The sequence below is a fragment of the Cavia porcellus genome, unplaced genomic scaffold (genome assembly GCF_034190915.1).
Source record: "Cavia porcellus strain 051 isolate PalLab524CR breed Dunkin Hartley unplaced genomic scaffold, mCavPor4.1 scaffold_18, whole genome shotgun sequence".
NCBI lineage: Eukaryota > Metazoa > Chordata > Mammalia > Rodentia > Caviidae > Cavia > Cavia porcellus.
The window spans coordinates 53,168,919-53,194,521 of NW_026947501.1; the positions used below are offsets into that span (position 1 = coordinate 53,168,919).

Sequence of the window (25,603 nt, forward strand, 5' to 3'; positions counted from 1 at the left end):
AAACTGTGCTGGAGGCGCATCTGAGGAAGGCCAGGCTCAAGATGGAGATGCAACGGCCAGGCCCCCAGGCCTCCCTAAGAGATAAACAACAACGTGAGATTATAGTCAGTCCAATCAAGTCTGGACAGGTGTCAGACACTCAGGCGGGCAACCAGAACATCTCAGTTCATCCCTTTCCCAAAAATGCTTTGTCCTTTCTGTGTTAGAAGTTACAGACAAGCTGACATTCATGATGCCCACTGTGTGCCCTCTCTACCTGCCTCTAGTCCCTTTTGGATCAGCATTAGCCGAGCGACTGTGCTGTGATCCTATGGGTCAACAGGAGTGTGATCCTCACTGTTCCCACCTTGTGAGTTTGATCTGTGAAGTGAAGCACCCTTGGAGAAGGAGCCCCTGAAGCAACCCCTTCAAGGCCCCCTCCTGTCTCTCAGGAGCTTTCTCCTAATAAACTTTTCCCATTCTGAACCTCCCTCAAATTCATTCTCCAGTATTCAGGAGACACAGACTAGGACATCTGATGCCAAAAGGTTGGGAGTTATTTTTCCCTGCCACAGCTTGGAGACTCCAATGAGATCGTTGCAAGGAGGTAAGCATTTGCTTTTGTTTCATGGGACCTCTGAAGTGTTTTGATGGTATTCTGCAGTGTGACTCATTTATGTGATCAAGAATTGTCATCCTTCATTTATCAGTTGCTTATGTTTTTTTGTCAAAATGGTCAGAGATCTTTTATGTTGAGAGCATGGGAAGATATCATGTTTGGTTTATTTGATGGGACATTTTTATTTATTTATTTATTTTTTATTTAAAGAAAAGGAAACAAAAAAATACATGGAGATAAAAAAAGGGTAGAAATAATTTTAAAAAGGGTAGAAATAATACAAAGACATTTTTATTTTTGCAAGCATTTATGAGATGGCTTGGTCTTTGGTTTTTTTTTTTTTTAATGAGAATAAAATCAAGGAAACAAAAAGCAGAATAAAGCCAACCAGACAGAACAATGAAAGCAATACAGGACTTCAAAGCAAAATAATAGGAAATCAACAATGGCTACTGTAATGTCTCTTATTTTCTTCAAAATAACTGTCCATAGCACCAGACATAATAAAATCAAACAAAAATGAACAGAATAAAACCAATCAAAATGAAAAAATGAAAGCATACTTTAAAGAGAATAAAACCAAACAAATAAAACAGAATAAAGCCAATCAAAACAGAAGAGTGAAAGTGATACAGGACAATAGAAAACCAACAGTGGCTACCATAATGCCTCTTGTTGTCTTCAAAAGTGTCTCCCATACCATCAAACATAACAAAATCAAACAAAAAGAACAGAATAAAACCAAGCAAAACAGCACATTTGAATAACTAAACAAACAGAACAATATTGGATCTCAAAAACAAAACAGAAGGAAGCCCCCCCCCCATATTTGCTACACTGCACACTGTTACCCTCTCAATGGACGCCCAGACCACCAGCCTCACACCTGCAAAGTCAGCCAAACAGCAGAAGCACAAAGCTGTTTTGGTGCCTCAGATGCTGTCAGTTCAGCCTGTCCTCCCACGCAGTCAGTTGCTTATGGGGGTGTGGGTGTGGGTCTTCTCGTCTCCCATTCTGAACACCGGTCAGCTCACAGGAAAGGCGAATTGGCTTCTTCTTCTTGTTATTCCTCCCAGACTCAGCATGGATTCTGCCAACTTGCAGGAAGGGCAAATTTGGCTTGTCTGCCTTCCAGGACAGACATGGCCTGCACTGCATCCCAGGAAAGGTGAATTGGCTTCCTGGATCGGTTCATTACATGCAGCTCTTCAGGAACTGGTTTGCTGCACGGGCTGTGTCTGAGGCTGCAGTTACTCTGTCGGGGATGGTTGTTACCAGAATCAGCAAATGGTCCTCCACTTGTGTTTGCAACCCTGAGGGTCCTTCCACCTTCTCATTAGAAGCTCCTGAAACCCCTAGAAAGAGTTCTCATCTATAAGTGTTTCTTTGCAGACTGCATAACCCCTCCTTGGGTTAAAGGGAACTGGAGGTCTTGCTCCACCAAGAAGACACATGAAAGGGTTTTGGCCAACCCCGTATCTGAACAGGGTTTTCTCTTGTGACCCGCAAGACCAACAGGAGAAACTCCCATCCTGAGACGCAGCGGAGAGAACTGATGTTGGTGACAGCGGGGAGAGCTGTCTCCAAAAGCACTCATTTACAAGCCCTAAACAGTAGAACTAAAGGGGCATCTCCAGGCTGCCCTTCGAGTTCTCTCTCTCTCCCTCTCTTTTTGTCTCTCTCTAAAAGTTAAAAAGCAATCGTTCAGGTCCCTTGATTATTGGTTTAATTTTTGTTTGGCAGTGTTTTCCTTCTTAAAAGGGCTAGGATAGTAGGATTCAATTATACCTGTCTGCTTTTAGATACTTACTCTGGAGCTGGAAATGTGAGTTTAAAACACAGAAATGGCAAATCAGAGGGCGTAGGCCCATGCATCAGTGAGGGCTGTTATTCCAGCTCAGTCTATGTTCTGACCACACTCCATTTAACAGCTGCTTGCTCTGGAGTAGACACACTGAGGACGTTGCAGGAAATTTCCCAAGCCAAGAAGAAAACTCCTTGCACCGAGGAGATAAGAAGGCAGCATTTTTTTTTTTTTTGTCTTTTTCTTTTTTATCGGTACCAGGGATTGAACTCACAACTGCCTGCTTGCAAGGCAGGTGCTTATGCCGCTGAGCTAAATCCCCAGCCCCAAGAAGGCAGCATTTAACCTTCATACCAGGCATTGTTTTAATTTGCATTTCCCTAATGGCCGGGTATTAGAGACCCTACCCAGTGCCCTGCATTGGAGACCCTGCAGTGGGTTCCAACCCCGGCCTGGGTTATGGCGCATGGCAGGAAAGGGAAGAAAGAGCAAGAGAAAACATAGAGGGGTGCATAGCAGGGATCTGGGGCCACTGATTGCTCCTTGGGAACAAAAGGCCCCAGATTTCCAGTTAGGTAGCATCTTCTTAGCCGGTTCAGGGTGGGGGTTGGATGCTTTCCTGGAACAGCACAGAGGCTGTGGTAGAATGGACAAGTTTAACATCATATAAGAAACGAGCCAAGATCCGTCCCCATGCCTGGCTGCCGATCCCATTGACTGACAGGAAGGTGATTTCCACATCCAAAACCAGCCCAGAAGGCGGGCAGGGTAAGCAGAACCTAGGACAGAGCCTATGTCAATTTACAGCCCATGGTCCCCACAGCCAGGAACATTGAACATGTTGTCACTATTACTTAGCCGTTTACATTTTTCCTCTGACAAGTGCCTGTTCACTTCATTTGCCCATTTTTTAATTGGGTCTTTTATTTCAGGTGATGTGATTTTTTGGTTCTTTATATACTGTAGATATTAGTCCTCTATCTAAGCTGGTTTTAAAAAATTCCCATTTTATATATTTTTACTCTAATTCATCCCTTCTCTGTCAGAAGGTTTTAATTTGATATAATTTCATTTGTTGTTTCCTTGCTGTTATTTCTTGTGCAATTGTGGTTCTATTTAGGAAATTCTTTCCTACACCTATGACTTAAGTATTTTACTCAAACGAACACTACTGAAATCCAAAAGATAAGCCTGGGGATTTAGCTCAGCAGTGTAAATGCCTGCTTGGCAACTGCGAGATCGTGAGGTCAATCCCCAGTACCAAAAAAAAAAAAAAAAAAAAAAAAAAAATCCAAAAGATAGTAACTATTATGAAAAATGGTATTCCAATAAATTGGAAAATTTTGAAGAAATGGACAAATTCCTAGATTTATACACACTACCGAAGTTAATCCAAGAAGAGATGAAAATACTGAACAACTCAATAACACGAAATGAAAATAAAAGGCATAAAGAATCTGCCAACTAAAAAAAGCCCAGTATCTGATAAATTCATTGCTGAATTCTATAAAAATTTTTAAGGATGTTAACTGCCCTCCTCAAACTCTTTAAAGAAATTAAAAGGGGCAGAGTCCTTCCAACTTCATTTATGGAAGTCAACATCCTTCTGATTCTAAAACCAGATAAGGACCCAACTAAAAAAGAAAACTACAAACCAGTCTCCTAAGTGGACATAGATGCAAAAATCTGCAACAAGACATTAGCTAATAGAATGCAGCTCATCATGAGAAAGACCATACATCATGACCAAGTGGGTTTCATCCCAGGAATGCAAGGATGGTTCAACACACACAAATCATTAAAGGTAACACATCACATATACAGAGGCAAGGTCAAAACCACATGATCATATCAACTGATGCAGAAAGAGCTTTTGACAAAACCCAATACCCTGACAAGAACCCTGAAAAAATGGGGGAGCTATATACCAGCCTGTATCTGATTTTATTGAAGCTCCTCAAAGGGAAACATTTCATACTGGAGATGGGTGGAGAATTTGATCCACTGTGTCCATGTGTCTGTCACTGTCTGACCTCAGACAAATTAAATGAAATTAGGGGAAGTTTTCAGATTATCCTGCTGAGTACACTGGGGTCTTCAGGGAGCTTGTTCAGACCTGTGACCTGGACTGAAAAGATATAACATTGCTCTTAATCAAACACTGACTTCTAGTGAGAAACAAACAGCATTACAGGCTGCAATTACATTTGGAGACAAACCTGATACCAGAAGACAGACAAAGGGAACAGTCAGTTCCTAAAGAAGCACAGGCAATGCCTGTATCAGCTCCCTGCTGGCTTGCCAGAAAGAAACAATGACTCTTGCCTTCATAAATTGTTTACAAGGCTGAGGATTTAGCTCAGTGGCACAGCACCTGCCTGGCAAGTACAAGATCCTGAGTTCAATTCTCAGTACTAAATAGATAAATCACTTACAAGACTGGAAAGAGGCCAAGACAGGAACACAGAGACCAGGAGAGAACGGCCACCTTGGTTATATCCTCAAAAGACTAAACTCTGAGACTCCAAGAAGCTACAGCTGTGGGAAGCCATCCCGCTTAGGAGGAACTGTGACAAGAACCTGGATGACAAGAGCCGCACCCTGCATGCAGAGGTGACCACTGGACGTCAGACTGTTCCCTAGATGAAGGTCTTGGAGAGCAGACCCATCTCACTGGCTGGTCCAGGAAGACTGAAGGGCCCCAGGCACCTGCCACCTTCTCCCTCTGAACCAGACTGTCACCTCTGTGGTGGAGCCCTGGATGGCCCACTCTAGAGGGAAAAAAGGAGGGCAGGTTGGTACAGATCTGAGACCGGTGAACGAGGCACCCACTCACCCCATGACACCCAACCCACATACTCTCCCCTCCCAGGTCCCTGAGGACGCCAGCTGGTTCGCAGTGTTAGGATTAGAAGTCGCCTTCCTTTGCATCAAGATTCCAGGTTTCTTTCTGTCTTTGCAAATCCTCAGGGCCAGGGTTCTCAACTGACTTGGACCAAGCTGCCTCAACAGCTCAGAGACATCCCTGTATGTCTGCACAAGTGCTCTCCTGTGACGTGGCCTGTTTTGAATTTTCCCAAGTCACGATCCTGTGATATTTAGATAACCCTCATAAGAGCATCCCCACCCAAGATCCATGCCCTGCTGAGCTTTCTAGCAGATAGCGGTTACAGGGTCTCTAGTCTAAAGCACAACTTTGTAGCCTGGAGGTAAAATATTTGGGCCTCAGTATATCTAACCAAAAAAAAACCCCAAAGATTGGGGAAAGAAAAATTAAACTGACACTTTCCTTCCTGCAGCTCAAAACTAAAACAGCTGAGGAGAGTCCTAGGAATGACAGGCTTTCTGCCTTTGGGTGGCAGGATGTGGTGGGATCACGTGACCTCTTTACCAGTTCTTAAAGAAAGCTCAGCTGGGCATGCACAACTGTAATTCCAGCACTCAGGAGGCTGAGGCAGGAGAATCACAATGAGTTTGAAGCCAGCTGAGCTACATAGTAAATTCAATACCAGCCTCAAGCATAGCAAGACTCGTTCTCAAAAACAAGCAAGCAAACAAATAGAGAGAGAAAGCAAGCCCAGAAGGTGGATACCTATGCTTAACCAGGGCACCTGAACCCCAAATTGCATTCCAGAAGCTCAACCAAGGCTTCCAGCACTGTGCCTCCCAGCAGGGCGTGGCTTCAGTCTACCCGGTAAGGAAAGGTAGGCATGGCCTTGGGAGCGCTTCCACAGGACCAGGGACCTGCCCAACAGCTCACAGCGCGCCCAGGCTGACCTTAGGTGACAGTCTCGTGGGTATGCCCCTCAACATGCAGTGGGACTTCTTTCCTCCACAGGGAGCTAATGGCTATCACACTAACAGCTTCTTAAATGACACGCTCCGCTTTGATGGGCCAGCCAGTCCCATAAAAACCGCTGTTTCTTGAACCCTGCCTCCTTTCTACCAGAAAAGGAGGAAACTGAGGCCAAAAGACCTGGCTGTGAACAGCGACCCTGCACAGGCACTCGGCCAGGGGCTTTGTTAGACACACCCTACATCACACGCCAAAGCTCCTCACTGGCCCTGGCACTGGTGCCCGCTGGCAGAGCTCTTGGCCTTGCTAGACACCTTAGTAAAGGATGGAGTCAGCCTCTGCTGATTCGGTCTGCTTGGCTTGCACTGCTCGCCTGCCCTTGCAACTTCATGGCTAGAGAGGAACCGGCTAAAGTCCATCGGTCTCCCACAGAGCATCATGAGGAGAGAGATAACTTTCCTCATCCATCTATCTGCCCTCCAAGGTGGCGATAACTTCTGTAGAGGGCACCAAAAAGGAGCTGACGAGGTGTCCCAAGGTAACCAGCTGGCTGGCACAGCTGCAAAAGAAGCCACTCAAGGCCACCACAACCCCTGCCCCTGCCCCAGGCCTCCCTGATTTAGGAAGGGACCCTTGATCACAATCCACCCAAATAGTCTCAGCCAGAAATGGAACGGGCAAGCAGGGCATGATGGCCCATGCCTGTCATCCCTGCACTCGGGAGGCTGAGGCAGGAGGATCATTTGGAGTTTAAGATCAGCCTGGGCTACAAAGTGAGCCCAAGGCCAGCCTGAATTTCAAAGTGAGACCCTGTCTCAAAAAGACAAAAAAAAAAAAAAAGGACCGGGCTCTCTCCCATGGGTGCCACTTCTTTCCAACAGGGCTGAGTTGAAGATGGTAAAGTGTCCTTTTATGTCCCTTTGTGGTGCTAATTGATGGAGAGTCATTAAACCTTGACATCTGACCTCCCCAGTGGGGAGACAAGACCCAGCCAATGACCTTAAAGTCACTCATAGGAAAGGGACTCAGGCCAACCATACCACAGAGAGTTAAGACATGCAAAGTCTGCCCCCCAAAACAATCCTCCTGACCACATCACAGCCCCCAGGCACGCAGGAACATGGTAAACAGCCTGGAGAAGATCGGCAGCCTGATTCTACCCATATGCCAAAAAGGAAGGGAGTCCAGTGCCCACTGGTCTGCATAGGTATTTTCACTAATTGTATTGAGCCCTTCCGTTCTAGAACAGAAAAAAATGTGAGAGGTAGTGAAAGTTTTGATCTCAGAAATCATCCTCAGATTTGGATTTCATTTGACAAACACTAATGTACTGGGCCTTTTTTTTTTTTTTTTTTTTTTCTTTTTTTGAGACAGGATCTCACTATGCAGTTCAGGCTGCCCTTGAGCTCACAGCCTCAGCCTCCTGCCTCAGCCTCCCAAGTGCTGGCATTACAGGTGTGCACCACAGTTCCCAGTGCTGAGCCTTCTTTTAAAGTGACAGTCATGACAGTCACATGGAGTGTCCATCCCATGGGTACCTGGCATTGTCTATCAACTTGCAGCATGTGGAGACCACAGTCAACAGGAAAGGTCAAAACAATGAATGAGACCCTAAAGAGACACTTTCACAAAATGGCCTGGGAAAGGGCTGGAGGTTTAGCTCAGCGGCATAAGCGGCTGCCCTGCAAGCAGGTCGTCGTGAGTTCAATCCCCGGTACCAATAAAAAGGAAAAAGACAAAAAAAAAAAAGTCACAAAAAAAAAAAAAAAAATGGCCTGGGAAACCCCACCTACAGTGGCCCAATTTATGACCTTGGAACAGGTGATTCTCCACAGGCACTCACGCAGCCAGGAGCCTTTGTTAGATCCACCCTTACAGAGCCCTTATCAGGGGAAGAAACACACCCCAGACTCCAGGCCTCGCTGTGTGGACGCTCTCGTCTCACTAGTGATTTTCTCCTCGCTGGAGGAACAGATGCCTTGCGGAAAGGTGTCATCTCACAGGCTAAGTTCCAGCACACTCTTAAACAGCTCCCGGACGCTCAGTGTAAAGAGAAGGGAAATCTCGTGTTCCACCCAGAGATTTAATGCTGGCGAAGTCGCGCACCCCATCATCAGTGTCGGGACCAGCAGGGAAGGGACCGCAGCCCCCTCAGCTGTCCAGGTCTCAAGCCTCAACTCCTGTACACACCACGCTCTATCTGATTTTTTTCTGAAAATACCAATGACACCTCTCTACAGGTTCTAGTAAAATCCCTATCTGATAGAGTATCGGGGTGCCAGGGATTTAGCTCAGAGGTACAGTGCCTGTTTGGCAAGTGCAAGGTTATGAGTTCAATTTCTGATACCAAAAAAATTAAAAATATTTTTAAAAGCTGGGCATGGTGGCCCATGCCTGTAATCCGAGAACTCAGGAGGCTGAGGCAAGAGAATCGCCATGAGTTCAAGGCCAACCTGTTGGACATAAGCAAGTTCAAGGCCAGTCTGAATCACAAAGTGAGACCCTATCTCAAAAAAAAAAAAAAAAGAGGTAAGGACCTATCATGAGAGACCACAATCCTACTTAGCAGGCCAGCTACCTTCAGACACATAGTGATTATACATAGCTAACTCCAACTCCAGGATGCCTTAGGAGAAGTCCCACTTGGGAGCTAAGAAATTCCTCCTGCTCCCATCGGCCCACCTCTACTAAATACTTGGGGCCTTCATGCCCAAGCAATGTGTCTACAGCGTGACTTTACAGGTTGAGGACTGGTTAGCAACAGGCCAATCTAATCACCCTAGGATTAATCACCCCTCCCCCGTTGCATTGTTGCATTTACTGGTCCTGAGGAATCAGACTGCAGCCCTGGCTGCCCCCTGGGGGGACAGAGAGATGCACGCTGGGATTTGTAAGGCCACGGCAGGAGTGTCCCAATTACTGATCAACCCGAAAACTTGGCCCGTCTGCAACATGGATGGTGAAGGAGTATTTCACCGGTGCCATCATTTGGTGGCTGTCTTTTCTCCCTCCTTGAGATCAGAAGATGTCACACTGAGGCCCTGGTTAACTACACTCAATGGGCCTTAAGTGACCCTTCACGTGGGATCTCTCTTTTAACTAAAACAGTCAGATTAATGAGGCACAAGGGAGCACGCATACTGTTATGAAGGCTGAGCCTTGTGTGTAAGTTCCAGATCCTTCTGCTAACATCTCAGTGGCTGTTCAGGCCTGCGGATTTGGCTCAGTGGCTCAACCTTGAGCTTGCCTTGTAAACTCAAGGTCATGAGTTTGATCTCCGGTACCAAAACAAAAGGCTGTTCAAGGGTGTTAGGTGACAGGTTAACACCACAGCAGGCACCTAAACTCCCCGGACCTTCTCCTCACCGTCTTTGGTGGAAACCATCACTGCCTCTTCCTAGTCAGGGCTCCCTGGAGTGACAGGTTTACTATGACACACATAGGATTTGCAAGGCGGGCTTACAGTGGGCTTGGCACTGCCTCTGGGTGCTTATTACTGGACCCACCTGAACAGGTAAAATAGCACGGTCGGGGATGCTATGAGTATTCCTTTAGACAACCAGAAGTCAGAGGAACAAAGCAGCCCAGACCCCCCCCCCCACACACACACACAGAAAACGCATCGGAAGCAGGAAATGACAATTAGCAAGTGGGAACTCTGCCAACACACCAGCACTGGGGGCCGCCTTCCTGCTCATCCTCAGTGGGCCCCAGAAGTGGGGTCCCTTGAGGACAGACACACCCAGAGACACTACCAAAGATGCTGTGGCACTGTTCAGCCCTGTTCAGTTCTGCTGTCCTCTTGCCTGCAGCACCAGGCAGAAGGGTACTGCGTGGCCATGCACAATGCCAACTCAGACATCATTGTTCAGAGCCACGGGGCTGGCTCCAGGCTAAGGTAGAACAATGCACACCTGTCATCCCAGAACCCAGGAAGCTGAGGCAGGCGGATGGCCCCGCTCCCAGGGTAGGATGGTGTCCACCTACAATCCTAGCTCTTCAGAAAGACCAGCCTGGGCAACTTGGCAAGACCCCGCATCAAAATAATTTGAGCTGGACTTGGTAACACGCACCTATCATCCCAGCCCTCTGAGAGGCTGAGGCAGGAAGGCTGAAACCAGACCCCCTCTCAAAATAAAAAATAAAAGTGGCAGGGGATGTAGCTCAGGACGAAGGCCCAGGATTTAATCCCTGGTGGGGATGCCCAGCTCGACACCAGGTACAAGGCTGGGGTCCAACCTATGTGTGCTGAGCAGGAATCTGAGGCCCTAAAGCAGGTGCACACTCTTGTGGGTTTACATACTGTTCCCCAGGATGGCTCTGCTGTCTGTACAATGTGTGGCGAGAGTTCCTAGTGGGTGGTGTTATGAGCAGAGAGCTACACACACACACACACACACACACACACACACACACACACACAACTGTATGGGCTCAACTTTGTGGGTTTTCTGGATTATTTGTTTTGGTACTGAGAATCAACTCAGGACCTCGAGCTTGCCGGACAGGCGTGGTGCCACTGAGCTACATCCCCAGATCCCTGTTTGTTTTGGAGACAGGGTCTCACACAGTTCAGCCTTGAACTCACTGTGTAGCCCAGGCTGCCCTCAAACACATGGCCATCCTCCTGCCTCAGCCTCCCATGCGGTGGGATGACAGATGTATGCCAATATGCCCCGATAGCGGGGTTTGGTTTTGTTTTGAGTTTGATTTTTTTTCACTTACCAAGCGCAGCTGGGTCTCAAACTTGGAAAGGTGCCATCGTCAAACCACCCAGTGGCCACCGCGGGCCCCTTGCTCACATGGTCTTTCCCCACGCCTTGCATGCCTAAGCCGCGGTCAGCCGCGGTCCCACGTGAGGGACCCGGCGATCCCCGAGCTCCGGGCAGCCTCTAGGGGTCGCCGATGAGCACAGCGTGGGGCGCGCGAGGGCGCCAGCCCCGCACGCGGGCAGGAACGGCAGGCGGCCGCGGGCGGGGCTCGCGCTTTGGCGTCACGCAGGCCGCTCGCTCTCCCTCGTGTGTGTCCTGCCGGTTCCCCTCTGCCTGAAGGCCACCAGGTGCGGGCCTTGACTGGCCCTCGGCCCCGGGATCCGGGTACAGGTGAGAAATCAAGGCGCAGGACCCACTGGCCGTGGTGCTAGGTGTACCACGATGGCCCCAGGACTGGTGTGCAGTTCGGAGCCGGTGTTCATGGACTCTTTGGTTTTGTTTTCTTTTGTTTATTTATTTATTTATTTATTTATTTATTTTGGTCTTTTTCCTTTTTAGCGGTACCAGGGATCGAACTCATGACTGCCTGCTTGCAAGGCAGGCGTTTATGCCGCTGAACTAAATCCCCAGCCCCCCCCCCTTTTTTTTTTTAAATATATGTACCGGGGATCGAACTCATGACCTCTCGCTTGCCAGGCAAGCGCTTATGCTGCTGAGCTACGTCCCTGGCCCATTTTATTTTTTTTATCCAGAATCGAACTCACAACCCTGCACTTACCAGGCAAGCCCTTGCTCCGCTGAGCTAAGTCCCCAGCCCTCCTTTTGTTTTTTGAGGCAAGGTCTCGCTGTGTGGTTCAGGCAGGCCTTGGACTCCCTCCGTAGCCCAGGCCAGCCTTAAAATCACAGCGATCCGCCTGCCTCAGCATGCTGAGTGGGGATGATCTGCATGCACTGCCACACCGGGCTCACTCATGGACACCACTGTCCCGAGGGTGGGTAGGTTTCCCCTGAGCCTGGCCGGGGGAGACCACCCTCCTGGTATACCAAAGCCCTACTGAGAGGTGCGTGGTGTTAAGCAAAGGCACAAGCAGACAAGTGAAGAGGTGAGGGTGAGCTGTGTGCCCTGCTCCCCACTGACTTCGAGGAGCGCTCTGCCCCTTCCTGTGTCCCAGTCATGGTACTTGGCATGGGGCACGTGGGGTGTGTCCGACTATGGAGAATTATCATTTTTCCTGTTTCTAGGATGCTGCCTTCTTCCCAGACGGGTCTAACTATACAGTCCAGGCTTGCCTTGAACTCACTTTGGAGCCCAGGCTGGCTCAAAGCCCATGGCGATCCTCCTGCCTCAGCCTCCTGAGTGCTGGGATGGCAGGGGTGTGCACCCCGTGCCTGGCCTTCCTTCTCATTTCCTACCTGTTTTTATCTTTGGATTCAAAGTGAGTTTTGGAAATATCGCACAGTTGGATTGTGTCTTTGTTTTAATCCATTTTGCAAAGCCCCTTTCCCCTTGGTTGGAGAATTTGTGTCATTTACATTTGAATGACCTTTGACAAGGAGGATTCCCTGCGACTTTGCTGTTTTCTTTTGTTCTTCCTTCACTTTCTTTTTTCTTTTGCATTTGTTTTTTTTTTTAACATACTGTTTTGATAGCTCTTTATTTCCTTTTCTAAATATTTTTATTTTCATAGTGGTTACCCTGAAGATTATAACACATATCAAATTCATGTGTGTCATTATCGATTTAGCTGCAGTGGTGTACAAAAGCCTCCCTGACAGCTCTGGCCCACCCCTTAGATTTTTGTCGTCGCAAATTACATCTTTACACATTGCACATTCACTAATATAGTTGTTTAATTATTAGCTTGTGTGTCTATATTTTGTAGGGGTTTTGCTTTGTTTTGTTTTTAAAATAAGGTCTCCCTAAGTTGCCCAGACTGACCTGGAACTTGTAACCCTTCTGCTTCAGCCTCCTGAGTATCTGGGGGTCCCAAGTAGTGTTGTCCTCCCCTCGTGTCGCCTGGTGTCTGGACAGGCGGGGGCACCATGGCACTGTGTCCTGTCCGCAGGGGTCCTGGCAGCTACCAGCACCCAGAACCATCGCTTCAGGGAGATCTGACACCCATCACAATGGAGACAGCCGGGGACCCATTCCCCAGCGACTGGAGCCCACCACCCATCGAGTTCCTAAACCCCAGGCCTCTGCAGGACACCCAGGGCCAAAGGTGGGGTGACCAGGTAATCTCAGCGGAGGGGTCAGAGCCGCAGCCCGCAGATGGGGACCCAAAAGCAGACCTGGCTAGCCAGAGCCAGGGGGCAGCCGCCCTGGAGCCCGGCACCAACAGCTTGGTGAGCACCACCCCCACCCCCACCCCCCTGGCCTCTGCCCCTTCCCTCCGACCATCCTGGGGGCCACAGCTCCTAACACTTACTACTATGTGGCCAGGGGTGGCACCCAATTCAGTGCCTCCTCTGCCCAGATCCCTCGAGTCCTCCACCGCAAAGATTAGGATCTCGGTGACTGAGTCTTGGCTGGGTTGGGCACAGAGACTCAGGTGTCAGTGACCCTGGTGACCCAGTGACCAGGGTCCTCCATGGAAACATGAGGGATGAACTTCACGTGGGGATTGGGCTCTTGGGGAGAGGTAGAGTATTTGGACATCCAGGCCCCCAGAAAATGTATTCTGAGAATATGGCGTCAGAGCAGGGTGTGGTGGCACACACCTGTGACCCAGTACTGAAGCCGCACAGGAGGGCCTCTGTGAGTTCAAACACAGCCTGGGCTACAAAGAGAGGCCAGCCTAGTGAGACTCTGTCTCAAAAAAATATCAGTAATAATAAATAAGTTAGATCGAATGTGAAGCATCAAAGCAGTACCCACCTGAGTCCCCTGTGGAGAGGAGCTAGGTGGCCAGGGTAGGGATGCAGGAGAGAACACCCTCCTCTTTTTTGTTTTTTTTTTTTTTTTCATCATGTGAATGTATTAGCTCTCCAGAAAAGTAAACACAATAAGTCAAGGGCACGTTTGTTTATTTTGAGACAGGGTTTTACTCCAGGTTACACTTATGGGAATCCTCCTGCCTCAGCCTCTCAAGTGCTGGGATTACAGGCTTGCTCCACCATGCTCAGCGACAAGGGTTTATTTAGCCCAAGCTTTTCCTTCTGCTCCTCTGACTTTCTTCTCTCTTCCCTTATCCACGTCTGCAGGGCAGCCCCTGGGGCTCTGAGAAATACATCAACTCCTTAGCTTCCTTACTGCAGGAGAAGAGGTGAGTGGGGGTCCAGCTTGGTGTTCATTTCTTTGGGATTTTCAAGGAGCTTTAGGACAGAGTGACTTCCGGTCCCCACAGAGCAGCCTTGTGCACCCGGACACAGCAGCTCGGATTGATCCAAGTCCTGGGAGGAGGGAGGCATCTCGGCGGGGTAAGGGCCTCCCGGGTTCCCACTGGGCCCCTCTCCAGCTGGGCTCAGCACTGCTGCTGGTGCAGAGTCAGGACAGTTCTGCAGAGGGGCACACGAGGCGCTGGCCACCCTGGGACCACATTGACTGCCTGGCACCCCTGCCCCAGAGGCACGAATCCAGGGGCGCTGATCAGAATTGCAAGGGTCCCTGTCTGTGCCTGGCCCTCCACCAGCGCGCCCCCTCTCCCTGCACCATCTCCTTTCCTCCCCTTCTCTTTTCTTTTTCCCTCAGTAGTTGGGGATTGAACCTGGGCTTGTCTGTCTATCTGTCTGTTTGTTTTTGAGGCACAATCTTGCTAAGTTGCTCAGGCTGGCCTTACTCGTACAAACCTCCTGCCTCCGCTGGGATGGCAGGTGTGTGCCTGTCACAGGGCTTCCTCAGGCTTCTACTGACCTGGAGAGTTCATGGTTTGCTAACTTCCTTCACCTGAGTGTTTTGCACCCCCACTAGATGGCGCTGTGCTGCGCGGGTAGGAGGTGCTGGGAAAGGTTCTGAGCCTGGCGACAGATGCTCCTGTCTCCTAACCAGCTGATTTGCTCCTGCGAGAGCGCCAACCTCTCTGTGCTGGGCAAGTGCTCTGGCTCTGAGCTGTCCAGCAGCCTAGGTCTCTTCTGAGGAAGCCCAAGGGTTCTTTTTTACCCTAATCACCTCTGGCTCCGCGTGTGGCCACATGGGGACACACTCTTGGGTCAAAGGTCAGGAAAGCCCCCAGCTGCCCTTGAACCTGGCAGGACAAGAAGGGCTTTGGAGGATGGGGATGGCAGAGAGGCCAGGCCATGCTGCTGGGCTGGCCGGGATAGGAGTGCTCAACTTGGTAGTATGGTAACAGGACGCAGACAGGGGAGCAGTGAACTTAAGAGTGCAGGGTGAGTGGAGGGGCTCTGAGCACCCAGAGATGGGTTTCTGAGGAATGGGGGGCATGGGGAAGGAGGGCCAGGGCTCCCAATGGCCAGCTTTGTGTCCGGATGTCAGGGACACTGTGCCATGGGGAAGAGGCATGCAGACGTGGACAGGTGGCATCCAAAGGGCCCACTGAGCCAGAAGCTGGCAAATCAGCAGCTCCAGAGGCTCCAGGAGCCAGGCAGGGCCTCGGCTGCTGGCCGGGGGCATGGCCAGGGCCAGAGCCAGGGGACTGGGCTGGGGAGGTTCCAGGGCTCTCGGCAACCTACAGAAGCAGGACAGAGACTTGGGGCCAACTTGGGGGTCTCCAGGGCACATAGAGCAGGGAGGAGGCTCTGACTGCGGCAGAGGTGCTGAGATGCCTGGGCACAGCATCCCCTGGCTGTGCAGCTGGGCCCGGGAAGCAGAAGGCCAGGCCCAGGCCTTCCTGCCAACTGGCTGTGTGTAATCCCACTCCGTGGGCCTGCTGAGGCAGCTTACTAAGACCCTGTCTCAAAATAAGAAACATAGAAAGCACGGGGTGTGGCTCGATGGTAGATAGATGCTAGACCCTGGGAACCAGACGCACGTGGAGCTGTGCGTTGACGTCTGTCTGCAGGAGCGCTCTCCATACTAGGCACCCTGGCCCTCCGCTCACAGCACACAGGGGCCCCAGGCTACCCGGCCTGCAGCTTCCCAGGCCATGCTGTGGCTGTGGCCGTGGGTTTTGGAGACCTGGTGATGGGGCTGGGTGGCCTGAGGTGGCGCTGAGCCCTGGCTCTGGCTCTTGTGGCCCCGCAGGCAGCAGCCCCCAGAGCAGGACCTGGGGAGTTTGTTACTACAGAAGTCGCGTGATGTCTACTGCTTGGAAGACAGTGAGGACGATGATGTACAGCTCACGCCCCAGCACAGGTGAGGGCAGGATCCCAGCCTGAAGTCGTGTGTCTGCAAAGCTCCAGAACTGCCCCTCAGCCCAGTGTGGTGGTACACACCCCAGAAACCCAGCATTCAGGAGGAGGCCGAGGTAGGGCCATCCCTGAGAGTTTGAAGCCCAGCCTGGGCTACACTGGGTTCAAGGTCAGCCTAAACGACATAGCGAGACCTTGCCTCAAAAAAACCAAAAGAGGGGAGATGAGAGGGCGGGGAGCAGCAGATGAGGGGGCTGCTCCTCCACCAGCCATGTTCATTGACAGATTCAGGAAACAGCTGATCGCCTGCTGGCAGTCAGGGCCTAAACTGGCCTTTGAGGCTGCAGTAATCATAAAACAGCCTGATTGTCTGCCCAGGCTCACAGAAGCAGGCCTCTTGGGGAAAGGAGCTGCACAAAACCACAGTCTAAACTGAAAACTGCCTTCTAGGGGCCATGGCCACGCACTAGGTTTCAGCTGCCCCATCTGGGGCGGAGAAGGCGGCCTTGTGAGCGCCATCATCTGGTAGGGGCTCTGCTGGCCCTGATTTAATGGGCTGTAGGCAGGAGGGAGGCCTGGGTTCATCCGTCACAGAGATGCCAGGGCCACAGTTGAATCCATCTCTGTTTCTCAAGACAGGGTCTTGCTTTGTACTGTGGGTGGAGCTTGAACTCAAAGCGAGCCTCCTTGCCTCAGCCTCCCGAGTGCTGGGATTACAGGTGGGCACCACCACACGCAGCAGGAATCCATTTTTAGGGTTCGGTTTCCATCTGCCTAGATTTTTTGAGAGCTGTTGTAACAGCACCGGGGCCCAGGGGCCCAGGGCAAGGCCGTTTCCCCAGTTGCAGATGGGTGTCCTCTTGTGTCATGTGTGGCAGGAGGAGGGTGACAGAGCTGAGTGTGACACAGACCTTTCACAATAACCCCTGCTCACCTCTAAAGTCTCCACCTCCTGAAGCCACCACCTCAGGCACAAGGGCTCCAACGTGGGAATTCGGGGCTGCAGCCTGCGATCCCATCCACTCCCTGTGCCTTCACGAATCTCTTCCAGCTGGTGGTTTCTCTTGTACCTCTGGGTGACCAGCTCCAACTCGGAGTCCCCAGGCCTTCTCCTCGGTATCGATCTCCTTGCTGGAGCAGCTCTCAGAACTCGAGGAGACACTTTTCATGTGACAGAGCTGTTACAAAGGGTGCAGACGCAGGGACCTCGGGGCAGGGGGATCAGGCTTCCATACCTCCTCCAGGCAGGCCCACCATCTTGTAGCTCTGAGCCCTGGCTCCTGGGTTTTTCTGGAGCTTTCCCTGCACAGATGGGATTGTCATAGCCTGGTTTCTGTTTCCTGGGCCCTCTGGCATTGGAGGGTCTTGGGACCTATCACTGGCCACCAGGCATTCCTAAGGCATTACTTAGGCCAGTGAGAGGCATCATGGGAAAATTAGTCTCTTGCCTTTGGGGTTGCCTTGGGAGAGAGAAATCCTGGTTTCTATGACTTACATTAAGAAGGCAGTTGCAAGGTAAAAGTCAAAAATAGCCAAGTGTGGTGGTGCATGGCTATAATCCCCACACTCCAGAGGCTGAGGCAGGAGGATTGCTGTGATTTTTAGGCCAGCCTGGGCTACATAGCAAGTTCAGGGTTAGCCTGGATGACATATTGAGATCCTGTCTCAAAGCAAAAAAGGAAAAATTCCTTTGAGGAGTCAGGGGTTGCCAGGAGAATAATTACATAGAGGGCACAGAATTCATATTGTTATTTTATGATGGTCACCCGGAGTTAAATACAAGAAAGTGCATGAAATACGTCCACAACACTAAGACCTAGAAAATCTAGCTGAGGGCCTGGACCTCACAGCAATGTTTGCATGAGTCCAGCTGAAGACCTAGAGCCCATGACAGTGCCTCCCATGAGTCCAGCTGGAGGCCTAGAGCCCATGACAAGGACTCATGCAGGTCTGTTCCATGGATCTGCACTGGGAAGGACCCAGGGTCAGTGATGGAAGCCAGAAAGTCTGTGCCAGTGGATGAAGGAGTTGTGAGGGTTCTGCAGTGGAGCCAAGATGTGACTCAAAATAAGGACCAGGCCTCCCCTGAAAAGTTCCCCAGCCATCCTCAGCCACAGTGAGGTCCCAAGCTGCTCCGACACAGCCAAGCTCATATCAGGAAGCCAGCACAAGAAGCTTCTCCTGGAGACTGAACAGCACACATCTTCCCCTCTGGTGCAGGAAGCACTGCTCAGCGTAAGGACCAGAGCTCCCCCAAAGTAAACCACAGCCACTCTCAGCGACAAGGTCCCGAGCTCCTCTGATGATAATAGCTGAGTTCATATCAGGGGAGCCAGCATGCCAAGTTCTGCCAGGAGAACCAAAGGCTCCAAACAGCAACACTTAGGAGAACCCACAATGCCCCACTCTTCCGCTCCACCTCCTTTCATGCTGGCAGCCGTCCCTCAGGTGGGCCATCTACACTCAGCACCATGATGATTTAATTCAGCTGGTGTTAAGTTGACCACCAGATTTTAATCCATAGCAGAACCTGGATCGGGCAGGCGGGGCGTGCCGCACGGCAGAAGCTGCCATGTGCAAGCAACATTTAAAGCTTTGAGACAGAATGAGCAGCCGGGTGCACAGTGTGGAGGGAGCTGCGCAGGGGTCTAATTTCCCCTCGGACAGGTAGCAGGAACAGGAAAGGGCAGACGGGAAAGCCAGGTGGTGGCCGTGGAGGACAGTGGGCCCAGGCGGTGCTAGTTGGTTTCCTTTGGCCCACCTCCCTTTCACAGAGGAAGCGGCAGTTTGTGGGGGCCAGGGTGCTGCAGGAGTGAGGCAAGCCAATGAGGCAGGGGAAGCCCCAGCTACCAGGGGCTGGGGCTGGGGCTGGGCTGGGCTGCAGAGAAGGCCACAGCCCCATAACCTGACTGATTAGCCATTCAGGCCTGGCTTTCCCAGACAGCCTGAGTGGTTGACTTGGGGATTATTTGAGACAGAGTCTCACTGTGCAGTGCTAACTGGCCTGGAACTCACTATGTAGCTGAGGCTGGCCTTGAACTCACAGTGATCCTCCTGCCTCAGCCTCCCACATGCTGAGATCACAGGTATGCGCCACCCACTTGCACCTCCTGAGTGTGTGCCTGAGTGATTGAACCTACCTGTTTCTAGGATCCCCAAATGATTTGCTCCATTTCAGTTGTCCAGAAATGGTTGCAAGCCACACCCTGGGCTGTCTCCCTTCTCTGCTAATTTCCTGCAGCCCAGCTCAGGTATCAGCCCACATATTCTGCAGCCTCTGCATAGATATCAAAGGTTTTGGCTTTGAGCTGACCGGTCTCTGTCACCATGGTGGATCCTGGGGTTGTAGGGTGAAACTACCACCCAGCAGGCAGGGACCAGTGCAAGTGGAAGGGGTTCCTGGGGTGCGCCTGGCACGAGAGGCCCCGCCTGTTGCCTGATGTCTGCCTGTGATGGACACAGGCCCAGTTCCTCCTGCAGAAACTGCAGGTTAGGCCTGAGACAGCCGGGCGCAAAGCAGGGGGACCCCTCAGAGGCCTCCCCAAGGACAGGGCCCAGGGTGCTTATGGGATAAGGGACTCACGTGCCTGGCTCCATGGCCTTTCACCGGAAGTGACAGGTTAGTGTGTCCTTCGGCCTGAGCTGTGGCTCTGAAGGTCACCCAGTGGACACCTGCGGGGACCCAGGTGGAGCGTCAGGGCTTCTGCTGGCTGAGGGACAGTGGCAGCCTCTAGGTTCCTGAAAAACAATACCTCAGGCCACAGTCAGAGGTGTAACCTGCGGGGCTGGGGATTTAGCTCAGTGGCATAAGCACCTGCCTTGCAAGCAGGCGGTCATGAGTTCGATCCCCTGTACCGATAAAAATGAAAAAGACAAAAAAAAATTAAAAAAAAAAAAAAAGGAGGTGTAACCTGCGCAAAACCACCGGAGCACACAGCTGAGCTCTATGGCCTCTGAAACGGTGCTAAGACATAAGTATGGCAGGGTAAGTGGCTTGGCGCCACTTGGTCCTGTGTGGACAGGCTGGGACGCGTTGGGGCTGGAAGTGAGGTGGGCACACACAGAGTTTAGGGTGGGTGCTTCGAAGTCACCGTGGGACCCGGGGAGGGCAGTGCCGGTCCTGTCTGAGATCAGGATGGTGGCGGGGTATGGAGACTGAGTGTCACCAGCATTCCAGGGACCCTCGGCTCCCTCCCAAGAGTGCCTGGTGACCTCACACACACCTTGTCACCCAGCAGAGACCCCTGACCCTGGCTTCTGGTTTCCACATTCTCTAGCTGGAGAGGCTCCCGAGGCACGCCCTGTGCGGGGATTCCCACCACCCCTTGCTGGATCGGGGCTCTGGCAGTCCTGGCTGGGAGGTTTTGCAGTCTCCAAGAGAGGGTGTCTGGGGCTGTGGGGTCCCCTTGAAAGCAGCGCCCACCTTCTGAGCACATGATGTTCCCCAGCGGGGCTCTGAGAAGGCCTCTTTGACAGCAGCCACTTTGAGGTGGTTGTTTTGATGTGGGGTGCTTTCGAAGGCAATGTTCGACCTTACAGTTCTCTGCACGGAGCCCGGGGAGGGAGGTGGCAGGGCCGGGGGCCGGGTTGAGGTCTAGGAGGTGTCAGGCTACGGGTGGGGCGGACGCTGTCTGCCAGGCCGGGCCTCCTAAAATTGCCCCAGCAGGGTAACTCAGACAGGACCCCGATTATCCCCAGCAGCGCGCCTGTCATGCCCTGAGAATTGGCTTGTGTCTTGAAGGGGTGACATCCTCAGTTCCCTTTCTTAAAGTTAAAAGGCCTTGAGTGTGCACTGGGGCTGGGGGTGCGGGAGGGGGAAGTGGATATTTAAGCCACAGTGCCGTCCTTTATTCCCAGCTCCAGCCTGCACAGGAAGTCCCCAATTAGATGGTAGCATCGTTGTCTGAGCACCTAATAATGGTCATGCTTTATGGAGAACTCCACAAAAGTCCCTTTGAGTGATGTTTTTGGGGACAGGGTCAGGACTCCTTCATAGAGGAGGTTCATTCAAATTTAGTGATCCGCACACTGATTTTAGCTGTAAAGCAGCCTAAGAAGCCTCTAACAGAGACTTGCAAAACTCTCCAAGACAGAGACGGGAACAAAATGGAGAGTTACTTTGTCATTTGTGGTGGCGGTTTCTAAGACTGTTGCCAAAGTTCCTCGGGAGAGGACTGTCCTTGCTTGTTTGCTTTTCCCTGCTGGAGACTGAACCCAGGGCCTTCGCACTGCACTACATCCCCAGGCCTTTTTTTTACTCTTTATTTTGAGACAGAGTCTTGCTAATCACTGACTCACCCAAGCTTGGACTTGAACTTGTGATCCTCCTGCCTCAGCCTCCCAGAGTGTGGCGATTACAAGCACGTACCACCATGCCCGCCCAGCATCTTCCTCGTTTTCCATCAGCATCACGCCCTTTATCCTCAGAACAGCCCTGTGACGAGGCTGGGGCCTTCCCTTGGGTCCCTTGTGGAGAAGGCAAGACAGGTTCTCCTGGCTGGTGGGCCACCTCCAGGGCCAGCGGGTCCCACGCTGGATGCTGATGGGCCCCCAAGCTGTTCCTCCCGGGCTTTGCTCTCTTACATGGCAGTCCTGGCTGGGAGCAGGAGGAGGAGGCAGGGTCCATAGCTTATTTTATGTTGTTATTATTGTCAATGTGTGTTCTTGGTTTTTCTTTTTTGTCTTTTTTGAGACAGGGTCTTACTATGCAGTTCAGGCTGGCCTTGAGCTCACTTTGTAGCTCAAACTGGTCTCGAATTTATAACACTCCTCCTGCCTCAGCCTCCAGAGTGCTGGGATTACAGGCATATGCCACCATGCCCAGCTTGATTTTCCTTTTTTTTTTTTTTTTTTTTTTTTTTTTTTGGTACCCGGGATCAAACTCACAACCACACACTTGCAAGGCAGGCGCTTATGCCGCTGAGCTAAATCCCCAGCCCTCGCTTTTTGTTTTTTGGTTGTTTGGTTGGTTGTTTTGTTTTGTTTTGTTTTGTTTTTTGAGGCATGGTCTCACTATGTTGCCAAGCCAGCCTCGAACTCATGATCCTCCTGCCTCAGCTGCCCACAGGTTGGGATTTCAGACATGTGCCCCCACAATGGGCTTGTTGGATGGTGCTGTGTCCCCTACCAGGATGCAGTTACATGAAGGGCACTTCTATGAAATGCCTCATCCTGAATCCACATCCTAGGACTGACCCTCGCTCCTAGCTGGGTCCGTCGTGTGTGTTGAAAAGTGTTTATGTGAGTCCATGTGTGGAGCTGGCTCTCCTTTCTGGAGGCTCCGTGTTCCATTTTCCTGGCTCCCCACAGCTGACTACTGTGGGGAGACCGAAGCTTAGCGGTTCATAGGTTTTGAATTGCACACGCCCCCATGTAGCGCCCTGCCCCTCTCCCTCAGACACACCCCCCCTCTGTCCAGCACGTCCCCTCTGTATATACCGTCCCCCCTTCACCCCTCTAGATTATCAGACTATCTATCTGTCGCAGGGTCACAGGGCTTGTGTTCAAATAGCCCTGGTGTCCTTGGTACCCCCACCCCAGCCTCCCGGCACAGAGCAGCAGCAACAGCAGTGATCCGGATCTGGGGGGGTGGGGGTGTTCTCACCTCGGTAAGGAAGGAAAGAAACGGGCATGTGCCTGCCAAAGCCGTGGAAGAGCCAATCTGCCACTTGTGAGGAAGCAAAGGAAATGGTGCATGTTGCAGCCAGGGAGTGAAAGGGACTGAGCGCTGGAAAGGGCGTGATTTGGAAGGCACCCCTCTCTGGATGAACACACACACACACACACACACACACACACACACACACACACACACGGCTGTGGACATACCCCACTCTGCCAGCTGCTAGGTTTCAGTACAGTGCCCAGGTGTCCTTGCTAGATTTAGCTCATTCTAAGGATTCTTTTTTGGGGGAAAGGGGGTGAGACAAGGTCTCCCCCAGTAGCCCAGGCTGGCCTCAAACTCGAGAGGATCTTCCTGCCTCGGCCTCCTGAGTGCTGGAATCATAGGCGTGGTCATCACAGCCAGCTCAGGATTCATCCTAACCACCTTCCTGTCCCTGTCCCCATTTCAGTGCACCGTGACGTGACGGGGCGGGGAAGAGCAGCTTTCAGTCCTGTTCCTTCCCTGTCCATGTCGCCCGCTCAGATCTGCTAAGCCAGCCTTCCGGACTGGGCGGACGGCATCTGTGTCTTGGAGGCTCCCTCTGAGTCCTGGGGCTCTGGGACAGCTCATGTCTTTGCTGCCCCTCAGCTGGACTCCTCGGCAGGTTCCTACTGCACCCCGCCCTTCTCACCCCACCCGTCCTAGTGCTGGGACGGACAGTCCTGGGCTCGGAGACACTGCGGGGATTTGTCCACACTTCTCCTTGGTGGTGGCCAGCCTCAGCTCCTCCTTTAATGCCTGGCATTGGAACCATGCATTGACCCGAGCAGGTGCCCAGGGAGGAATTGGGGTGCACAGGCAAACAGGCCAGTGTGGGCGCTCTCCATCAGCAGGTGGTGCTGTCCCCGCTCTTCAGGTCTGCAGAGAGCGCTGCAGGCAGGATGCCAGGCCTCTGACCCCATCCCCCCCTTGCCTTGCCAGGCAGCTGGTGGAAAAGTTCGCCGTGGCCCTGCAGGACATCCCGCAGGTGCACCCGGGTGAGGCCGTGTTCCTGCCCCAGCGCCACCCGCCACCCTGCTTCTTGGACGCCTCCGGGCTGAGGCCACACAGCGCCCTGGAAGAGCTGTTCCTCAAGTGAGTGCGGAAGGCCAGGGGGCCTGGCAATGTGGGACAAGAGCTGCCCATGGGAGGACATCTGAGCTGCATTTGAGCCCTTAGGCTGTGCTGCCTGGCAGGGATGGAGGGGACATGGTCATGTGTGTTTGTTTATAAAATCTGTTAATGTAGCCAGGCAGAGTGTGAAAAATTCTGTGTCCTGGCTGGTACTAGGTGAGCATTCCCATCATTTCCCCCCACCGTGCCCTGGGTCCGGGAAACAAGCAGGTCAAACTCCTCACTCACAGCCCAGGGTCTTAAATCCATGGGCCACTTTCTAGGCCAGCAGGACCTGGCTGGTCCCTCTCCTCTGCAGCAGGACAGCAGAGCCAGATTCTCTTTTCACTGCATGGTTTCTGCTACCCGCAGTCATCTGTGTTCTGCCACTCTCAGATAGAAAGTTCCAGAACAACAATTCCTGTGTTTTACATCGTTCACCATTCAGAGTCCCGGGGTGAAACTGTAGGCCACCCCGCTCCTCCCATACCTCTGTGGGAATCAGCCCCACAGCTTCTAGGTCCACCTGGTCTACACTACCTGCCCGTTAGTTACTTAGGAACCGGCTTGGTTTTCACATAGCCTGGCCCGTATCACAGAGTGCCCTCAATCCAGCTTTACCTAACAAAATGCAAGATACGCCATTCTTGACTTTCCTGTCTACCCACGACGTTGTAAAGAAGCAAACAAAAATTATGCTAATTTGGCTGTTGTCCCCCCACATCTGCAAAAATTTTAGCTACAGAAGCCAGGACTAATGGTGCATGCCTGTAATCCCAGCCCTTGGGAGGCTGAGGCAGGAGGATTGCCACAGGTTTGAGGCCAGTTTGAGATGCGCAGTGAGCCCAAGGCCAGGGTAAACTACATAGCAAGAGCCTGTCTCAAAAAGTAGGTGTAACTACAGGGCTTGACCAGAATGTAGTTAAACTGGAAAGCATCGACTTCCAGGTCCCAGCACTGCCTGCCCTCCCAGGCCTGCACTGTGGTCTTAGGATGCCTCTCCCACAGATAATGAGGGCCACTCCATCAGCATGGTGTTGTCTTCTTCCACCTGTGTGATACTGGCACCACAGAGCTTCCCCAGCCACCAACACCCTCAGTCACAATAGGACAGCTGCCTGCTCCTCTCCTTTCTGGGAGTAGATTTACCATGATAATCACACAGTTGCTGACTGGATTGCTTTTAAGAGGATTTGAAAACAATTTACCACTATATGCAGCGCTTGTCCAAGGAGAAGAGAGAGAAAGGGGAAGAGCAGAGCCACTGACGTCTGCTGTGTTGCAGGCCAAGGGGATGGGAACAGGGCCACCCTCACCTACCCAGTGAGGGGCACAGCGGGCGGGCAGCCCTATGGTCTCACGGCTGTAATGAGGCTTGAACCGAGGAGTCATCATCTTCCGCAGTTCTCCAGGGCTTTGCTGTGTATCCATCCATTTGCTCCTGACTGCACGGAAACACCTGGTGCTGGGTCCTTGCAAAGAAAAGAGGTTTCTTATGGCGAGTGAGGCCAGAACTCCCAACAGCAGAACACTCACTGCAGCCCGGGCTCCTTCCCTGACCGTGAGCTGGATGGCACCGCAGCAGTGGGAGGGGAGAGGGGTCACCAGGACCATTCTGGACCTTTGTCAACATGGGCACTAGAGAAGATGCATTTAATGTTTGGACACCATTGCTAAGAATGGTTGAGGT

General features: G+C 51.8%; 1 protein-coding gene across 7 annotated transcripts in view; it reads left to right on the forward strand.

Moving 5' to 3' along the window:
* The first annotated feature begins 11,122 nt into the window (after nucleotides 1–11,122).
* The window catches only part of Fam178b (family with sequence similarity 178 member B), a 72,466-nt gene continuing 57,985 nt past the window's right edge, over nucleotides 11,123–25,603 (forward strand). For 5 of the 7 annotated variants that reach the window (XR_010040789.1, XM_063229917.1, XM_063229915.1 and 2 more), the window contains exons 1-5: nucleotides 11,123–11,300; nucleotides 12,977–13,256; nucleotides 14,115–14,176; nucleotides 16,051–16,161; nucleotides 23,743–23,895. Coding sequence is in view for 6 of the 7 variants with exons in the window: in XM_063229917.1 (XP_063085987.1) it covers nucleotides 13,038–13,256; nucleotides 14,115–14,176; nucleotides 16,051–16,161; nucleotides 23,743–23,895 (545 nt within the window). In the remaining variant the exon portion in view is untranslated. Of the gene's footprint in view, nucleotides 11,301–12,976; nucleotides 13,257–14,114; nucleotides 14,177–16,050; nucleotides 16,162–18,686; nucleotides 18,825–23,742; nucleotides 23,896–25,603 lie in introns of those variants that run through there. The other 2 variants (XM_063229916.1, XM_063229920.1) reach the window with 2 other exon arrangements.